The sequence below is a fragment of the Panthera uncia genome (assembly GCF_023721935.1).
Source record: "Panthera uncia isolate 11264 chromosome B2 unlocalized genomic scaffold, Puncia_PCG_1.0 HiC_scaffold_25, whole genome shotgun sequence".
In the NCBI taxonomy this organism is placed as follows: Eukaryota; Metazoa; Chordata; class Mammalia; order Carnivora; family Felidae; genus Panthera; species Panthera uncia.
Genome location: NW_026057581.1, coordinates 26,962,903 through 26,982,722, shown reverse-complemented (window position 1 = coordinate 26,982,722; position 19,820 = coordinate 26,962,903). Strand labels below are relative to the sequence as shown.

The window sequence follows — 19,820 nt, the reverse complement described above, 5'->3', positions numbered from 1 at the left end:
GTTTTTCTATCTCATACCCCCTAATTCACAGACAAGAAAATGCTCAGATCCAGGCAACCTGCTAAACTTCAAGTCGTCCTGGACCATAATGGCCAACAGGCCAAAGGAAAGACCCTTTTAACAGTTGCTGGTTATAGCTGAATGTGAGAACTCTTGGGAACTGGTCTGGAGAACATGTAATTTGAGACTATGTCCAATACTACTTAGGAGGAACAGTACTTTATTTATTCCCTTTAAAGCCTCCAGATTTCGGGGCACCTGGGTGGCTCAGTTGGTTGAGCGTCTGACTTCGGCTCAGGTCATGAACTCACGTTTCATGAATTCCAGCCCCGCGTGGGGCTCTGTGCTGACAGCTCAGAGCCTGGAGCCTGCTTCAGATTCTGTGTCTCCATATCTCTCTGCCCCTCCCCTGTTCACACTCTGTCTCTCTCTTTCTCAAAAATAAAGATTAAAAAAATTAAAAAAAAAAATGTCTCCAGATTTCAGTGGTGTGGTTCCTTCTGGACATTAAGTATATTCTACATCGTTATTTTAAGAATCCAGTAATTTTAAGAAAAAAATCTCATTTAGTGAGAGCTAAGGGAAAAATCAAGGATCCTCCTTTGTAGCAGTCTCACCAGAATTTATTTTGAGGCAGAAAACATTTGGCTCTGCTGAGTGTCTGATTAAATCTTAAAAATAATGCAGACAACTCATGTGGGGAAATAGGCCCACAGAACAAAGACAATGATTCTCCTAAGGGCCTCAAGTTTGAACAAGTCAAACAGAAATCAAGCTTGGAATCTCTAATCTCTGCTTTGCAGTCCAACACTTGCACATGTTCACTTTTAGCTAAGCTGTCTAATGCTTAATACAAAACATTGTATTTGTGTATCATGTCTATGTTCATGACATACATTCCTTTGAGTATTAAAATACAAACTGATCAGTTATCGATTGTATAAGTAAATACTTGGAAAAATGATATTATGAGGTTTCCTTTATTCAGCATATTTATGAGCAACTACTAGCACATGCTTATTTTTAAAATTCCATTATTGTAGCTCTTCCACTTCTGCAAGCACCTAAAAATTTAGAGCACTTTGTGTGTCTCTAAGTCCAACCTCCCTTAATATGTAAATGAGTAAACAGATGCATTGAAAGGTAAAGTGACTTTCTCAGTGTTGTGCAGATTTAATGACAGAGCTGAGGGAGAAACCAGCTCAGAACCTTTTGATTTCATTTTCTCTATTGCTTACGCATTTTCTATTTCACTGATTTGTGCTCTTCATTATTTCCTTCATTCTACTTGCTTGGGATTTAATTTGCTTTTCTTTTTAAAAACATTTTTTAATGTTTATTTATTTTTGAGAGAGACAGACAGAGCATGAGCAGGGAAAAGGCTGAGAGAGAGGACGACACAGAATCTGAAGCAGGCTCCAGGCGCTGGGGCTGTTAGCACAGAGCTCGATGTGGGGCTTGAACTCACAAACCCACGAGATCATTACCTGAGCTGAAGTCAGACACTTAACCGACTGAGCCACCCAGGCACCCCTAATTTGTTCTTCTTAAATTTCTTAACGTGGAAAATTAGATCATTGATTTATATTATTTTCTTATCTAACATAAACATTTAAACTTTATAATTCCCCTCTAAGCACCCCTCAAATTTGGATGATGTATGTTTCATTCAGCTAGTTTAATTCTCATTTAAACATTCATTTTCAAACTATTTTCTAAATTCTCTGGTGATTTACTCCTTGACTCATGGGTTATTTACAAATCTGTTAACTTCCGAATATTTATGTTTTTCCTAGACATTTTGTTTTGATTCCTAATTTGATTCCACTGTGATCAGAGGGCTAAGTCTGTGTGATTTGAATATTTTTATTTTTTTGAGATATGGCCCAGAGTATGGTCTATGCTGGTGAATGTGCGATGCAACTTAAAAAACACTTGCAGTGTGGGCTGTAGTGTTTTATAAATATCAACTAGGTCAAGGTAGTATTGCAAAGAATCCGTGTCGTTGTTGATTTGTCTAGTTGTAGCAATCTCTGTAGAGTTTAAAACTCTCCAAATATGAGAATGATGGAATGGCCTACCTTTCCCTTTAATCTTATCAATCTGGCTTCATTTTTTTTTCTAGAAGTTGTGCCTCTAATTCCCTTCACCTATTTCACCCATTGTATCTACTGCTTCATTATATTTTAATGCTCTACATGTTGTTTTATTAGGCCATGTATGATGGTCTTTCTGACTATTTTATGGTTATGAAAAATTCTTCCTTGTCACTTACATTTTTTTTTTGTCTTAAAATCTACTTTATCTCGGGGCGCCTGGGTGGCTCAGTCGGCTAAGTGTCTGACTTCAGCTCAGGTCACGATCTCACAGTTCGTGGGTTCGAGCCCCACGTCGGGCTCTGTGCTGACAGCTCAGAGCCTGGATCCTGTTTCAGATTCTGTGTCTCCCTCTCTCTCTGACCCTCCCCCGTTCATGCTCTATCTCTCTCTGTCTCAAAAATAAATAAACGTTAAAAATAAAAAAAAAATTAAAAAAAAATCTACTTTATCTCATTTTAACACAGCTATTCCAGTTTTCTTTATGTTTGCTGTTTGTATGGTATATTCTTTCCCATAGTTACTTTCAACCTATCTGATGCCTTTAAATATAAAGTGCATCTCTCGTATATAGCGTACAGTTGGGTAAAGCTTTTTAAAATCAATTCTGAAAACCCTGCCTTTTAATTGAAATGTTTAATCTATTAATATTTAATAAAATTATTGCTGCAGTTGTTTTTTGGTATATCATTCTATTGTTTTCTATTTGTTCTATTTTCTGTTCTTCCTTTCATGTTTTTTAAATATTATCTTAATAATATTTAAGTTATTTAAAAATTCAGTTAACAATTTTCTTATTGGGTTTTGTTATACTTCTCTACATTATTGTTTTAATGATTGTCCTGGGATTTAAAATACATATACTTAACTTGTCACAGTCCATTTGAAGTTATATATTACTCCTTGTTAAATGCAGAAATCTTGCAAATATGTATGTCCATTTTCCCCTTTTTATGTTACATCTATATATGCTATAAACCATGACAATGCTATAAATTTTGGTCCAAACAGTAATGCGTATCATATGTATTGTATATGTCATACGCATTTAAGCTTCTTCCATGTCTTTTCATAGCTTGATATGTATGTTTTTAACACTGAATGTTTTCCTGAATGAATATACCATAGTTAATTTACCCATTTACTTATTGAAAGACATCTTGGTTCCTTCCAAGTATTGGCAATTAAAAATAATTGTTATATCTAAAAAATCAAACCCAAGATCATGTAGATTTTCTCTCATATTACCAGGAATTTTATAGTTTTGCTATAAAACTATATTTAGGTCCATGATCCATTTGGAGGTAATTTTTGTAAAATGTGTAACGTCTTTGTCTAAATTCTTTAGTCTCCATGTGCTGTCCAGTTGTTCCAGCACCATTTGGTGAAAGGATTATCTTCTCTCCATTGTATTTCTTTGCTCCCTGTCAAAGGTTAGTTGACTATATTTGTGTGGCTCTATTTCTGGGCTACATATTCTGTTCCATTAATCTATCTGTGTGTTCTTTTGGTGATACCAGTTTTGGTTACTGTAGCTTTACAGTGACATCTTATATGTCATGTTATCATGTCATTTATAAAGAGTTAAAAGATAATGACTTTTGAAAATTATAACCACATATCCACAACACATAAGATAGCAACAATAAATCTTTAATGTAATCAATGTTATTTCAATATTGTTAGAACAATAGTGTTTAAAATTTTCCCAAGTGTCTAGTCTTCTTTTTTAATTTTTTTTGATCTTTATTTATTTTTGAGAGAGGGAGACACAGAATCCGAAGCAGGCTCTAGGCTCTGACCTGTCAGCACAGAGCCTGACTCAGAGCTCAAACTCACAAACCGTGAGATCATGACCTGAGCTGTAGTCAGACGCTCAACCGACTGAACCACGCAGGCACCCCACCAAATGTCTAGTTTTCTAAAAACAATTTGTTGGGTCAACTCAGGATCCAAATAAAATCCACAGAGGGGCACCTGAGTGGCTCAGTAGGTTAAGTGTCCTACTTCGGCCCAGGTCATGATCTTGTGGTTCCTGGGTTCAAGCCCTGTGTCGGGTTCTATGCCGGCAGCTCAGAGCCTGAAGCCTGCTTTGGATTCTGTGTCTTCCTCCCTCTCTGCCCCTCCCCCCACTCACATTCTGTCTTTCTCTGTCTCCTATCAATAAATAAATGTTAAATTTTTAAAAAAAAAATCCATACAATGCAGATACATCTCAAGTATATTTTATTATGTAGGATGCCCTCTGGCCTCTCCGTAATTTTTTCTGAAATTTGTTTATTGAACAAAGGGTCATTTGCTTTAATTTCCAGCAATATTGATTTTGCTGATTATCCATAGATAATCCCCTGTATTTCCTACAAATTGTTAAGTAGATTTAGACATTCAGGTTCAACATTTTAGCAAGAATACATCAGTGGTGTATTGTAAGACTTGTTTCTAAGTATGGATAAAAGGTAGTTTCTGTGTGCTAAGCTTGATTTGGTACCTTTAGTGTCCAGGGATTGGGGATGGGGTCAGCTGAATAGAAAATTCCTTTCAATGTTTAAAAATTGTAGTAAACAATAATATCTTATGAGCTACAAATCTGAAGCCCATGCAGATGTGAACAGTTTGGTGTTATGATCAAATAAAACAAAAAAATCTGACCTTTCAAATATAGATGGCAGACTGAAACCACACATTTACTTTAGCTCTAACTAAAACTTTCTCTATCTATATACCTATATATAGAACTGTACTGTCATTTTATATATTCGTGTGTGTGTGTGTGTGCATGGGTGAATATGCACCCATGCATACATGCTGTCTATACATAAACACTGTATGCATACTGCATATAACCATGTATGTTACTACAGACAGTTAATAATACAGTTAAATATACATAAAAGGCATACATCCACAAAGAAAAAAAGGAGAGGAAATAATAGGTATGAGTTTGAAAGCTGCCAAACATATGGGTATGTGGAAACTGATTTAGAAGATCTAAACAAGTCATGGGGCGCGTGGGTGGCTCAATCGGTTGGGTGTCCGACTTTGGCTCAGGTCATGATCTCATGGTTTGTGGGTTTGAGCCCCGCGTTGGGCTCTGTGCTGACAGCTCAGAGTCTGGAGCCCGTTTTGGATTCTGTGTCTCCCTCTATCTCTGCCTCTTCCCTGCTCGTGCTCTGTCTCTCTTAGTCTCTCAAAAATAAATAAACATTGAAAAAAAAATTTTAAGAAGATCTAAACAAGTCAGATGCTAAATTGGCAATAGGAAAGACAAAAAGATGCAACCTAGTTTACATTGCAAATTTCTCAAAAGGCTCAAGAGTTTGTGGTATGGGAACTTCTGGAAGTGGGGATAAAGTGGGGGTTAAAAATCAAGCGATCAGTTTACAGGGTGTTTAACAGTTAGATGTTCCCAGGTCTCCTCTTCCTCCCCACATAGTTGGGAATATGCCCTCTACCTTCCCACTTGATCAGAGGACTAGCATTTTATTCTCTGGAGGGTAAATGCAGAAAGCTGTGGCATACCACATCTAGTTGAGAGCAGGTGTACTGTCCTAACAAAAATGACCTCTGAGGCTTCTTCTTTCTCTTGACTTTTAGGATACTGAGAGCAGTTTATTTGCTCACGGCATGAGACTGGAAGCACCTTGTCTGAGGAATCTGACCAACCCCAGAAAAATGACCTAAATATAATAATATTAGAGATTCTCCCAATGAAAAGGCCCATCCTACCTTAATTGAAGCTCATAATTGATAAGCCCTATCCATTCCATGGAACTTACAATGCAATTCAGCTTTTGAGTGCTCTACTGCTAAATATGAATAAATATCAAAGCTTGCTAGAAATTTTAGAAAAGCTTATGATATTTATTCTAATAATATGAGAAGAATAAATAAATTTGGAGACTATGCAAAAAGGAAAGACCAACTTTGGGGTGCCTGCGTGCCTCAGTTGGTTAAGCATCTGACTTCAGCTCAGGTCATGATCTCGTGGTTCATGGGTTTGAGCCCCACATTGGGCTCTGTGCTGACAGCTCAGAGCCTGAAGCCTGCTTCGGATTCTGTGTCTCTATCTCTGCCCTTCCCCTGCTTGTACTCTCTCTGTCTCTCTCTTTCTCTCTCAAAACTAAGTAAACATTAAAAAAATAGAAAAAAATTCTAAAATAGTGTAATTATTTCCAGATAAACAAAAAATCAACAGAATTATAAAAAGGAATATTCAGAGAAAAAAAAAACTTCTAATAAATTAAAAACAACAGAAAGGAAAAATCAATAAAAAGGTTGGATGACCTGAAACTAATATAACACTATATGTTAGCTACACTGGAAATAATAATAATAATGATAATAATAATAATAATAATAATAATGTTGGATGGTTTCTCAGAAAGTAGAATAAAACCCAAAAAAGAAAACAAGAGGAAAAAGATGTAATTTTTTTAAAAAAGGACCAGGATAGGAGATCCAAATATTAAAGATAAGGATAAAAACTGGGACCAAAGGGACTCCAATAAACAATTTAAGAAAAATTCCTCCAATATAAAGACATTAGATTGACTAAGGGCATCATACCCAGAACAACATAATGAACTTTCAAAAAACTGGGAGAAGATTCTACAAGCATAGATTGACAGATACTGGAGGACAAAAGTGAAAATGCTTGACAATCTTGAGGAAATAGGATTTCCAACCTAGAGTTCTATATCTAGCCAAGCTATCATAAAGATTTTCGTCATATATTCAAGGCTAAAAAAACTTACCTCCCATATACTCTTTTCCCAGAAAGTTATTGGTGGTTGAACTCTATCAAGCTAGGGAGCAAATCAAAAAAGTGGATGCTATGGGATACAAAAGCAGTTGATTCAACACAAAAGAAGGGCAGAGAAAAATTCTAGGATGATGAATATTATGGGAGACCCTAAGATGGCAGGTGTCGGGCCGACTTAGGGGGTACCCAGTCTAGACTACAGAAGGTTGAGAAGCTGTGGGTAAGTTCGTTCAAGTAGATAAACTTGATGAAATATCTATGTGTTTGAATATGGTTCAAGGATATTTTTCATAACTTGGGTGGAGGAAGTTTTGGGATGACAGAAAACTACATATAATACATAAAAATATGAACATTTTGTCAAAATATGAAATATGTTCTTCACAGATGAAAAGTACAACAGGATGAGGATGTTAGTATATTATTGGCTTATGACCAAATTGCATTTACATACGTATAATAACTTGAACAGTGAATAATGACCTAACCAAAGCAAATATACTTGGAGGAAAGGCTAGGGAAGTGTGCTTGTATGGTAGAGGCAATGAAAGCAAGCTAAGTTCTCATCTTCTGCTTTAAGGAAGACAACAATGACTAAGCAGAAGAATTAAAAAGTAGCAACATAAACCTATTTAGAGATATTGAACTAAATGCCAAAAGAGTTGAAAGTGAATGGCTTTAGGGAGTAGGCAAAGGAGGAGGGAGGAGCTCTGAACTGCTTAACAGATGACCACAGGAGAAGGGAAGGGAAAATAAGATAAAAACAGAGAGGGAAACAAACCATAAGAGACTCTTTGAAATACAGAGAACTGAGGGTTGATGGGTGTGAGGGGGGATAGGGAAAATGGGTGATGGGTATTGAGGAGGGCACTTGTTGGGATGAGCACTGGGTGTTGTAAATCAGTAATGAATTACTGGAATCTACTCCTGAAGCCAAAACTACACTGTATGTTAGATACCTTGAGAATAAATTTTTTAAAAATTGCATATAAACTACATATGTAATTTGACACTTTTGCTACTCTAACTTCATCAATAGCATTGAAGAAAGATTTCCTGAGGGCTTACTTGTTACCAAATGCTGGACTAAAACCTACAGTCACCACACTGATGCAGCCCAATGGCTACTGCCTACAGCACACGGAGCTCCTTTGGGGATGGAAAGGCTTTGGGGATCAACTGAGAGCAGGGCACAGGACACACAGCAGAATGAAAGTCAACTCCATAGCCATCTGACATTGGGTACATATTCAGGTGAGGCCTGGTACTAGGAGCCCCTACATGGTAGAGAAATTTAATAAGCATTTTGAAGGAAAACACTTTGGAGAAAAGAAAAGGATGTGTATAAATCTTTGTAAGTTATTTCAACAGGCAAAGGAGTAGAGGCAGAGGAACTGATCAGACACTCAGGAAGAGAATTTAAAGAGAAAACGAAGCTAAAGAAGAGCTTTAAAGGCTGACCCTTAGGAAGAGAAATGACCCAAATAGATAAAATCATGAATGAAAGAGGAGAGATAAAAACCAATACCACAGAAATACAAACAATTATAAGAGACTACTATGAAAAAATATATACCAACAAACTGTCAATCTGGAAGAAATAGACAAATTCCTAGAAACTCACAAACTACCAAAACTGAAACAGGAAGAAATAGAAAATTTGAACAGACCCATAATCAGCAAAGAAATTAAATCAGTTTCAAAAATATCCCAACAAACAAGAGTCCTGGTTTGTTTGAAGGCCAGATGACTGCACAGGGGAATTCTACCAGACAATTCTTAGCCTCGGCAATCAGACAACACAAAGGAATAAAACGCATCCAAATGGGCCAGGAGGAGGTCAAACTTTCACTCTTCACAGATGACATGATACTCTATATGGAAAACCCAAAGATTCAACCAAAAAACTGCTATAGCTGATCCATGAATTCAGCAAAGTCGCAGGATATAAAATCAATGCACAGAAATTGGTTGAAACAACAGAAAGAGAAATCAAGGAATCGATCCCATTCACAATTGCACCAAAACCCATAAAATACCTAGGAATAAATTTAACCAAAGAGGTGAAAAATCTACACACTGAAAACTATAGAAAGCTTGTGAAAGAAATTGAAGAAGACACACACAAAAAATGAAGAAAAATATTGCATGCTTCTGGATAGGAAGCACAAATTTGTTAAAATGCCAATACTACCCAAAGCAATCTACATATTCAATGCAATCCCTATCAAAATAACACCAGCATTCTTCACAGAGCTAGAACAAACAATCCTAAAATTTGTCTGGAACCAGAAAAGCCCCCAAATAGCCAAAGCAATCTTGAAAAAGAAAACCAAAGCTGGAGGCATCACAATCCCAGACTTCAAGCTGTATTACAAAGCTGTAATCATCAAGACAGTATGGTACTGGCACAAAAACAGACACTCAGATCCATGGAACAAAATAGAGAACCCAGAAATGGACCCACAAACGTATGGCCAACTAATTTTTGACAAAGCAGGAATGAATATCCAATGGAATAAAGACAGTCATTTCAGCAAATGGTGCTGGAAAAACTGGACAGTGACATGCAGAAACATGAACCTGGACCACTTTCTTACACCATATACAAAAGTAAACTCAAAATGCATGGAAGACCTAAATGTAACATAGGAAGCCATCAAAATCCTAGAGAAGAAAGCAGACAAAGACCTCTTTGACCTCAGCTGCAGCAGCTTCTTACTCAACATGTCTCCAGAGGCAAGAGAAACAAAAGCAAAAATGAACTATTGGGACCTCACCAAAATAAAAACTTTTGCACAGCAAAGGAAACAGTCAACAAAACTAAAAGGCAACCAATGGAATGGGAGAAGATATTTGCAAATGACATAAGAGATGAAGGGTTACTATCCAAATCTATAAAGAACTTTTCAAACTCAACACACAAAAAATGAATAATCCAGTGAAGAAATGGGCAAAAGACATGAATAGACACTTCTCCAAAGACATCCAGATGGCCAACCAACACATGAAAAAATGCTCACCATCACTCACCATCAGGGAAATAGAAATCAAAACCACAATGAGATACCATCTCACACCTATCAGAATGGCTAACATTAACAACTTAGACAACAACAGATGTTGGCGAGGATGTGGAGAAAGAGGATATCTTTTGCATTGCTAGTGGGAATGCAAACTGGTGCAGCCAATCTGAAAAACGGTATGGAGGTTCCTCAAAAAATTACAAATAGAACTACCCTATGACCTAGCAATTGCACTACTAGGTATTTATCCAAGGGATACAGGTGTGCCATTTCAAAGGGGCACATGCACCCCAATGTTTATAGCAGTGTTATTCACAATAGCCAAAGTATAGATAGAGCCCAAATGTCCACTGATGGATGAATGGATAAAGAAGAAGTGGTGTGTGTATATATATATATATATATATATATATATATATATATATATAAATAAAATGGAGTATTACTCAGCAATAAAAAAGAATGAAATCTTGACATTTGCAACTACGTGTTTGGAACTAGAGGGTATTATGCTAAGCAAAATTAGTCAGAGAAAGACAAATATCATGTGACTTCGCTCATATGAGGAACTTAAGATACACAAATGAACAGATGATGAACAGATGAACATAAGGGAAGGAAAAATAATATAAAAATAGGGAGGGGGACAAAATATAAGAGACTCTTAAATATAGAGAACAGAGGGTTGCTGGAGGGGTTGTGGGAGGGGGGATGGGCTAAATGGGTAAGGGGCATTAAGGAATCTACTCCTGAAATCATTGTTGCACTACATGCTAACGTGGATGTAAATTTAAAAATAAATAAATTGAAAAAATAAATAAAGAAGAGTTAATACCTATTCTCAAACTATCTCAAAAAATAGAAATGGAAAGAAAACTTACAAACTCATTCTATGAAGCAAACATTACTTGGATTACTTGTCTCCAAAACGAGACAAAGACCTCACTAAAAAGGACAATTACAGGCAAATATCCCCGATGAACCTGTATGCAAAAATTCTCAACAAGATACTAGCAAATCAAATTCAACAGTACATTAAAATAATTATTCACCAGGATCAAGTGGGATTTATTCTTGGGCTGCAGGGGTGATTCAATATCTGCAAATTAATCAACGTGATACACTACATTAATAAAAGAAAGGATAAGAACCTATAATCCTCTCAATAGATGCAGAAAAAGCATTTGACAAAATACAGCATCAATTCTTGATAAAAGCCTCAACAAAGTAGGGATAGATGGAACATACTTCCACCATAAAGGCCATGTATGAAAGACCCACAGTTAATATCATCCTTAGTGGGGAAAAACTGAGAGCCTTTTCCCTATAGTCAGGAAAAAGAAAAGGATGCCCACTCTCACTATTACTATTTAACATACTACTGGAAGTCTTAGCTTCAGCAATCAGACAACAAAAAGAGATAAAGGGCATACAAATCAGCAAGGAAGAAGTCAAACTTTCACTATTTGCAGATGACATGATTCTCTATGTAGAAAGCCCAAAAGACCCCATCAAAAAATTGCTCTAATATATGAATTCAGCAAAGTCGCAGGCTATAAAATAAACGTGCAGAAATGTATTGCATTTCTATACACCAATAACAAAGCAGCAGAAAAAGAAATTAAGCAATCGATCCCATTTATATTTGCACCCAAATAAATAAGATACATAGGAATAAACTAAAGTAAGGTAAAAAGATCTGTACTTTGAAAAATATAGAAGACTTCTGAAAGAAATTGAAGAGGACACAAAGAAAGGGAAAAGCATCTCATGCTCACAGATTGGGAGAACAAACATTGTTAAAATGTCTATACTACTGAAAGCAATCTACACATTTAATGCAATCCCTAACAAAATACCACCAGCATTCTTTGCAGAGCTAGAGCAGACAATCCTAAAATTTGTATAAAACCACAAAAGACCCTGAATAGCCAAAGCAATCCTGAAAAAGAAAAATAAAACTGGAGGCATCACGATTCCGGATTTCAAGCTATGTTACAAAGCTGTAATCATCAAGACAGTATAGTATTTACACAGAACAGTCATATAGATCAATGGAGCAGAATAGAAAAACCAGAAACAAACCCACAACTTTATGGTCAACTCATCTTCGACAAAGTAGGAAAGAATATCCAATGGAATAAAGACAGTCTCTTCAACAAATGGTGCTGGGAAACCTGGGCGGCGACATGCAGAAGAACGAAACTGGACCACTTTCTTACACCACACACAAAATAAATTCAAAATGGATGAAAAACCTAAATGTGAGACAGGAAACCATCAAAATCCTAGTGGAGAACCTAGGCAGCAGCCTCTTTGACCTCAGCCATAGCAACTTCTTAGTAGATACATTGCCAAAGGCAAGGGAAACAAAAGCAAACATGAACTCTTGGGACTTCATCAAGATAAAACTTCTGCACCGTGAAGGAAACAATCAACAAAACTAAAAAGCAGCCTATGGAATGGGAGAAGATATACGTAAATGACATAATAGATAAACGGATACTATCCAAAATCCATAAAGAACTTATCAAACTAAACACCCGAAAAACAAATAATCTTGTTAAGAAATGGGCAAAGGATAAGAATAGACAATTTTCCAGAGACATCTAGATGGCTAACAGACACATGAAAAGATGCTCAACATCACTGATCAACTGGGAAATACAAATCAACCACAATGAGATGCCTCCTCACACCTGTCAGAATGGCTAAAATTAATAACACAAGAAGTGACAGGTGTTGGTGAGGATGTGGAGAAAGGGGAACACTTTTACACTGCTAGTGGGAATGCAAACTAGTGAAGCCACTATGGAGAAAAGTATGGAGGTTCCTCCAGAAAATAAAAATAGAACTATCTCATGATCCAGCAATTTCACTAGTAGGTATTTACCCAAAGGATATAAAAATAATGATAGGAGGGGTATATGGACCCCAATGTCTATAGCAGCATTATCAACAATAGCCAAACTGGAGAGAGCCCAAATGTTCAAATTGATGAATGGGTAAAGAAGATGTGGTATGGATATACATTGTAATATTACTCAGCCATCAAAAATAATGAAATCTTGCCACTTGCAATGACATGGATGGAGCTAGAATGTATCATGCTAAGTGAAATAAGTCAATCAGAGAAAGACAAATACCATATGATTTAACTCATATGTGGAATTTAAGAAACACAACAGGTAAACATATGGGAAGGTGGAGAGGAAAGAGGAGAGAGGGAAACAAACTATAAGAGACTCTTAATGATAGAGAACAAACACGGTTGATGGAAGGAGGGTGTTTTGTGATCTTCAAGAAAGAGACAGCTTTCTTGACAGCTCTGTGGGCAAGTTAAGAGAAAGTTTCTCTGATTCCTTCCTTATCATTCGCTGGTCACTTATGATTTTCCAAATGCCAAGATTAGCAACCATTTCTCAGCATTTATCCTTTGTACACATCTGCAACATTTGACCTTGTCAACAATCTCTATATTCCAACATGATTCTTCTTCCCTTTATTTTTGTGACCCCCATAACTCCATCGTTCCCTGGCTCCCCTCATCCCTTTGTGATGAGTCCTTCTGTGGGCCTTCTTTGGCAGGTAGTGATCAAGTAGTTGTCTTGGTTCTCAGGAATCTGGGCCTAGCTGAAGAGTTTGTAGGCAGATGGGACAGGAATATTCAAGAAATATGTGATAGAAATAATGAGAACCACAACACTATCAACAATGATTACAGCAACACGGCCAGTGGGACAACCAGTCATGGTTATGATGCTGATGAAAACAGGGTGACCAGCTTCAGTACTTCCTTTACCTAAGGATAGAGTTTATAGGCTGGACAGGAAAAAGGTAGTTTGGCATCCTACTGACTTTTATTAGCCAAGTTACAAACAGATAACCCAAAGACCCAGATCCTGTTAGTAAAATATTTGTTATGTATTTATAACCTGGCCAGGTACAAAAAGGCTTTCCAGTGATCCAGTGATATGATAAAACTGAATTACAAATGTGGGTGAATAGAAAGAAGACATCAACACACCAAAAACATGACTCTAATATATAAAAATATGCATTCAATGCAAAGCTTGAATCATTTGCTGTTCTGGCATATTTATTAAAAAAAACCTTGCTGTCCCAGTTGAGGTATGCATATCAAATATTCAATATATCTTTTATATTGTTAGAGCATTTTATATATTCATATGAAAACCTTTATAACTGCTACAAAAATGTTTAATGACAAAAATGTATGCTAGTTTCAGTCTATAGTTAAATGTAATTATTTTAAGCATATATTAAATAAAATAGAGCTAACTTTACTTTAGAAACATAATCTTGATTTAAAATGTTGAAATTTATAACTTTTCAGAAAACACATCATAATGCTCTTACATGTCTAAAATATCCTACAGCACATAATCAAAGCTGAAACACATCACCATCTTGCACCAAACCAGAATTAAAGTGTAACATTTTCTATTTATCCCCTCTAGGAAAGCTGCCTACAAGGATTGAAGAGCCAGGAGAGTGCCTCAGAAAGCCTGCCTATGGCAATGATGCTTGTCTTGCAATGCCAGAATCATTTCTAGAGCATGCCACTTTCATGGCATACTGATAAAGTCTTAGTAAAACCAAATTATTCCTAATACATTTTTTAGTATTGAAGGTGGGGCTGACTTTGCTAACTGATATGAAGCCAGGATTATCACATGAATGTGGGTGTGCTAAGCCCAAATGCTACCTATGTGTGAAAGCACTTTTGAGTATCTTAATTCTTTTTATGTTTTTGTCAATTTGCTCCAAGTCCTGGTTTATCTCTCAGCTTTCTGCTAACTTACATTATATTCAGCTTTCTCCTCTTAACCACTAAATTCTTCTGTACCTCAAGAAAGTCTTGAAATACTCCTTTCTTCCAAGAAGTTCCCCTTGACTTGTTGGAATAGTAGTCCTTGAACCACCTCATTTGGGTATGGGGTTTTTATGTGCCTACCCTCAATTCTCTGAGCCATAAAAAAGCACTTACTTGTCCCTATTTTGCTTAAGTTTTATTATCCTCTAGCACTTATATACTTCCCTGAGCCATGTCACTTGAGGGACAGCAGAAAGTATATTTGGCTGGGGGGGAAGAACTGGCCATGGTTAAATTAAAGGGCAATGAAGCCAGACAACTCTGAGTGTGACACATCCTGCTCTTACCAGCCTTGTAGTCTTGAAGTCATGAACTTCTCTCTTAAGTCCTGATTTCCTCATCTGTGAAATGGACATAATACCTTCTAGCTCATTAGGTTGTCATAACACTATTGGGAAGCCTAAATGAGATAATTTGGTACAATGCCTAGCATCTGGTAAGCCCTCAACAAGTAGAGAATTAGGTGGACAGCTGATAAATGCTTTCTGACAATGATTAGGCAAATATAAGGTAAACTAAAATTTAAGTATTTATTTTGTGTGTTAAAACTATATATATAAAAGTGATACAACTAATGAAAATGCTGACATAAAGATGCTTAGGGGAAAAAATGACATCTAAGTTATATCTTGTATTAAAGACACATTTTTTTTTGAGAATCAAACCTAATGTCTTATTTTTTAATATAAAATTTATTGTCAAATTGGTTTCCATACAACACCCAGTGTTCATCCCAACAGGAGCCCTCCTCAATGCCCATCACCCACTTTCCCCTCCCCCCCACCCCCCCACCCTCCCATCAACCCTCAGTTTGTTCTCAGTTTTTAAATGTCTCTTATGGTTTGGCTCCTTCCCTCTCTCTCTCTTTTTTTTCCTTCCCCTCCTCCATGGTCTTCTGTGAAGTTTCTCAGGATCCACAGAAGAGTGAAAACACATGGTGTCTGTCTTTCTCTGTATGACTTATTTCACTTAGCATAGCACCCTCCAGTTCCATCCACGTTGTTACAAAGGGCCATATTTCATTCTTTCTCATTGCCACGTAGTATTCCATTGTGTATATAAACCACAATTTCTTTATCCATTCATCAGTTGATGGACATTTGGGCTTTCCATAATTTGGCTATTGTTGAAAGTGCTGCTATAAACATTGGGGTAAAAGTGCCCCCATGCATCAGAACTCCTGTATCCCTTGGGTAAATTCCTAGTAGTGCTATTGCTGGGTCATAGGGTAGATCTATTTTTAATTTTTTGAGGAACCTCCACACTGCTTTCCAGAATGGTGCACCAGTTTGCATTCCCACCAACAGTGCAAGAGGGTTCCCATTTCTCCACATCCTCACCAGCATCTATAGTCTCCTCATTTGTTCATTTTAGCCACTCTGACTGGCATGAGGTGGTATCTCAGTGTGGTTTTGATTTGTATTTTCCTAATGAGGAGTGACATTGAGCATCTTTTCATGTGCCTGTTGGCCATCTGGATGTCTTCTTTAGAGAAGTGTCTATTATGTTTTCTGCCCATTTCTTCACTGGATTGTTTTTTGGGTGTGGAGTTTGGTAAGTTCTTTATAGATTTCGGATACTAGCCCTTTGTCCAATATGTTCTTTATTGGATTAATGTTCTGTACTAGATATTTAAAATAACACAAACATTCAGGCTTGCAGATTTGTAATTTAGTTCATAATCATGTTAAATATAATAGTTACCAGGCTTAAGAGAGACAATATTCTGTATATTTCTTAGTAAATTTTATGGAGCAAATTCATAGAAATTACACTTTTACTTCCAGTTAGTATGATTTCCCTCATACACCAAATGAACAAACATAACAACACTGAATTATTTTAATTTTTTTTAATGTTCATTTATTTTGGAGAGAGAGAGCGAGAGAAAGAGAAAGAGAAAGATGGAGTGTGAACAGGGGAGGTGCAGAGAGAGAGGGAGACATGGAACCTGAAGCACGCTCCAGGCTCCGAGCTGTCAGCACAGAGCCTGATGAGGGGCTTGAACTCATGAACTGCCAGATCATGACCTGAGCCGAAGTCAGACTGAGCCACCCAGAAGCCCCAGCACTGACTTATTTTAAATGATACTGTACTTGGCTATACTGTACTCTAAAATTACTTATATTAGTGTGTATCCTGAGAAACTTAACAGAAGACCATGGGGGAGGGGAAGGAAAAAAAAATGGTTAGAGAGGGAGGGAGCCAAAACATAAGAGACTCCTAAAAACTGAGAACAAACTGAGGGTTTATGGGGGGTGGAAGGGTAGGGTGGGTGGGTGATGGGTATTGAGGAGGGCACCTGTTGGGATGATCACTGGGTGTTATATGGAAACCAATTTGACAATAAATTTCATAATAAAAAAATAAAATAAATAAAATAAAATTACTTTTATTAGTAAATATATTAATTTCCACATTAAAAAAGGGGGACTCTGCGACATCCACAGAAAAATTTGAGAACCCTGACATACAGCCTGCAGGTAAGAGAATTACTCAGTTTTCTGAAGCAACTGGTATGATGCAGCTAGGTAGGGGAAGCTGACTTTGAAAGAGGTCATGGTGCCCTGCACCTATTCTGGTAAACGAAGTCAACATCGAATGTAGGACAAATGGCACGAGGTGCATCAGCAGTTCCTACTGCCTGGTAACAGAGGAATGTCTTTGAATCTTCAGAAAACATAGACTCTGCCAGAGCAGTGTTCTTTTAGCTACTGAGCAAGATGCTTCAAAGGGGAGAGAAAAGACATTACCAGAGGGGGAAGGACTCAATAGCAGTGGGCAGGAGTGCCAGCTGTCACCAGGGGACCTGGCTTGTTCTTTAGGAGGCAGTGAAGGCTGTGGCTATTCCCACCAGCACCTACTGGGGTATCCAAGCTCCACTGCAGTAACAATGGGGTCCTCAATGACAGGCAACACATTGACATGAAAGGACACATTACATTATGAGTGAATTCAACAAAGAAAGGCTACACACTGAAAGGTGCTTAATGTTTATTAGCGCAGTGAGAAATAAAAATTAGGCAGAAAAATACAAAGTTAACTCATGGACATCTGGGCACAAATAATCTACCCCAAATATAACATTTTCTTAAGCAGATGGCAAATTTTCTAAAAATCCACTTGAGTTAGGAGAGTGAGGTATTTGTATTTTTAAGTACAGATGTACAGTTTAGGACAGTTAAAGTTCCAAAGATGTCTAAATATAACTTTCTAAATCTCTTCTTATCAATGTCTCCATGTGCCTTGGAAGCTGCAGACACTACAGTCTGGTATATGAGACACTGAAGAATGCCTTTGTTACCTCATATGCCATCTTGAAGCACTCTCTGGAAAGGTATCTCTTCCTGTAGCATTAATCATGCAACATCTAGCTAAGAATATATATATTTAAAGGTATTTTAAAGCCATACAGGGCCTAATGTAATAAAAATGACAAAACAAATTACTGCTCGGGCATTTCAAACAAGGTCATTTTGGTTGAAATGAAACATATACCAACGTCTTTCTAAGCTACCAATTTGGGGAAAAGAGACAGAGATTGCAAACCTAATGCTTTAATATGCTAATACCTGTAAGCGCACTTAACAAAGTAATAACAATTTATTACTTGTTATCTTTAGACTGCCCTTACTGTGGAGGTATTTATGTTTTCATCATAGTTGAAGAAGCAGCTTGGAAACAGGTGAGCTGCAAATGCATGCTACTCTTGAACTTGTTCAGCAGCTCTTCCAGTAACCTGCAAGGAGGAGAGGCTATTTTACAACCTGGCAGAGTGAAGGTTGCCTAGCAACATAAGAAAACATTGGGGGGAGCCAACTGCCTAGTTTTAGCTTCTACTTGTTGAAAAGTTATTTACATATGGATTCTTAACTCAATAACAGAATTAATCAAAGAAGCTAATCAAAAGGAATACACACACACACACACACACACGTATATTTATATATAAAAATCTCCCTCCTGTCTCCTTTCCCTAGATTAATTAGATTTCTCCCTAAAACACATTAATGTTTGCACCTGCATTTTTTTTAAATTCACTTAAAAATTATATACACTAAAATGTACTCTTTTTGGCATACAGTTCTATGAATGTTAACACATATTAGCAACCTAATAACTCCCATAATTGGGCACAGAATAGTTCCATCACCCTCCAAATTCTCTTGTGTTGCCCCTTTGTGGCCACCTTTCTCTTCATCTTGACCCCTCACCAACTAACAGTCTATTGTCTGTTCCTCCTATTTTGCAGTTTTGTCTTTAACAAATATTAGAGAGTGGTAAACTCAGGTGGTGAATTAAGCACCAGAAGAGTAAGGGCTAGTTCTAATTCCACTGGGTAAATCATTCTACTACTTGATAATCAATTTCTTTAACTGGTTTGATGTATAATTTTAGGGCCAGAAATCTTAGAGTGCATTTGGTTCAGAAGAAGCAACCAAGAAGTGCGTTTAAGGACATTGGGGTCAACAGATTATTTCATGGGTTTAACAATGCTCAAAATTGTCTCCATGTGACATTTTCCTCCCATTTTCCCAGACTCATGTGTTCTCTCTGCCTTCTGAGTTTCTATAACATTAACCTATGCAAAACTACAGAGCTTACACCAAGGTTTTCATGTCTATAGACTGATCAGCCAAATGCAAAGGCAGGTGGACTTCAGTTATGGTTAGTGAAGGAACAAAGACCTACATTGTTTCCGCTGCTTCAGTCTAGGGTAGGTTGAGCATTTATGAAATTTGCCTGGCCTACATTTTGTCTCAGGTAATAATTTCCTGTTTTATGAGTAGCAAAGTTTAAACTCTGACCAAGACCATTAACATAGTATTACTGAAACATATACAACTTTTTTATGTCATGTGTACAAATTTACTTTCTATTGCTGAGCTACTCAAAAGAAAAAAATCATCAAGTGCTGCATTTTATCATGCTGTCCTTTTTACATTTCTCTAAGAATTATCTTCTTAAAAATGTAAGGCAATAATACAGTTTACTGAGTGAGTCAAAATAAACTTTCTTAAAATGTTTTCTGTATTAGT

General features: G+C 36.9%; 1 protein-coding gene across 4 annotated transcripts in view; it reads right to left on the bottom strand.

The window, feature by feature from the left end:
- Positions 1–17,758: 17,758 nt before the first annotated feature.
- EXOC2 (exocyst complex component 2) overlaps positions 17,759–19,820 on the bottom strand; it is a 279,430-nt gene continuing 277,368 nt past the window's right edge. For all 4 annotated transcript variants that reach the window (XM_049611300.1, XM_049611301.1, XM_049611299.1 and 1 more), the window contains one exon: positions 17,759–18,520. In XM_049611300.1, the coding sequence (XP_049467257.1) occupies positions 18,427–18,520 (94 nt within the window). In that variant the 3' untranslated portion in view covers positions 17,759–18,426. The remainder of the gene's footprint in view (positions 18,521–19,820) is intronic.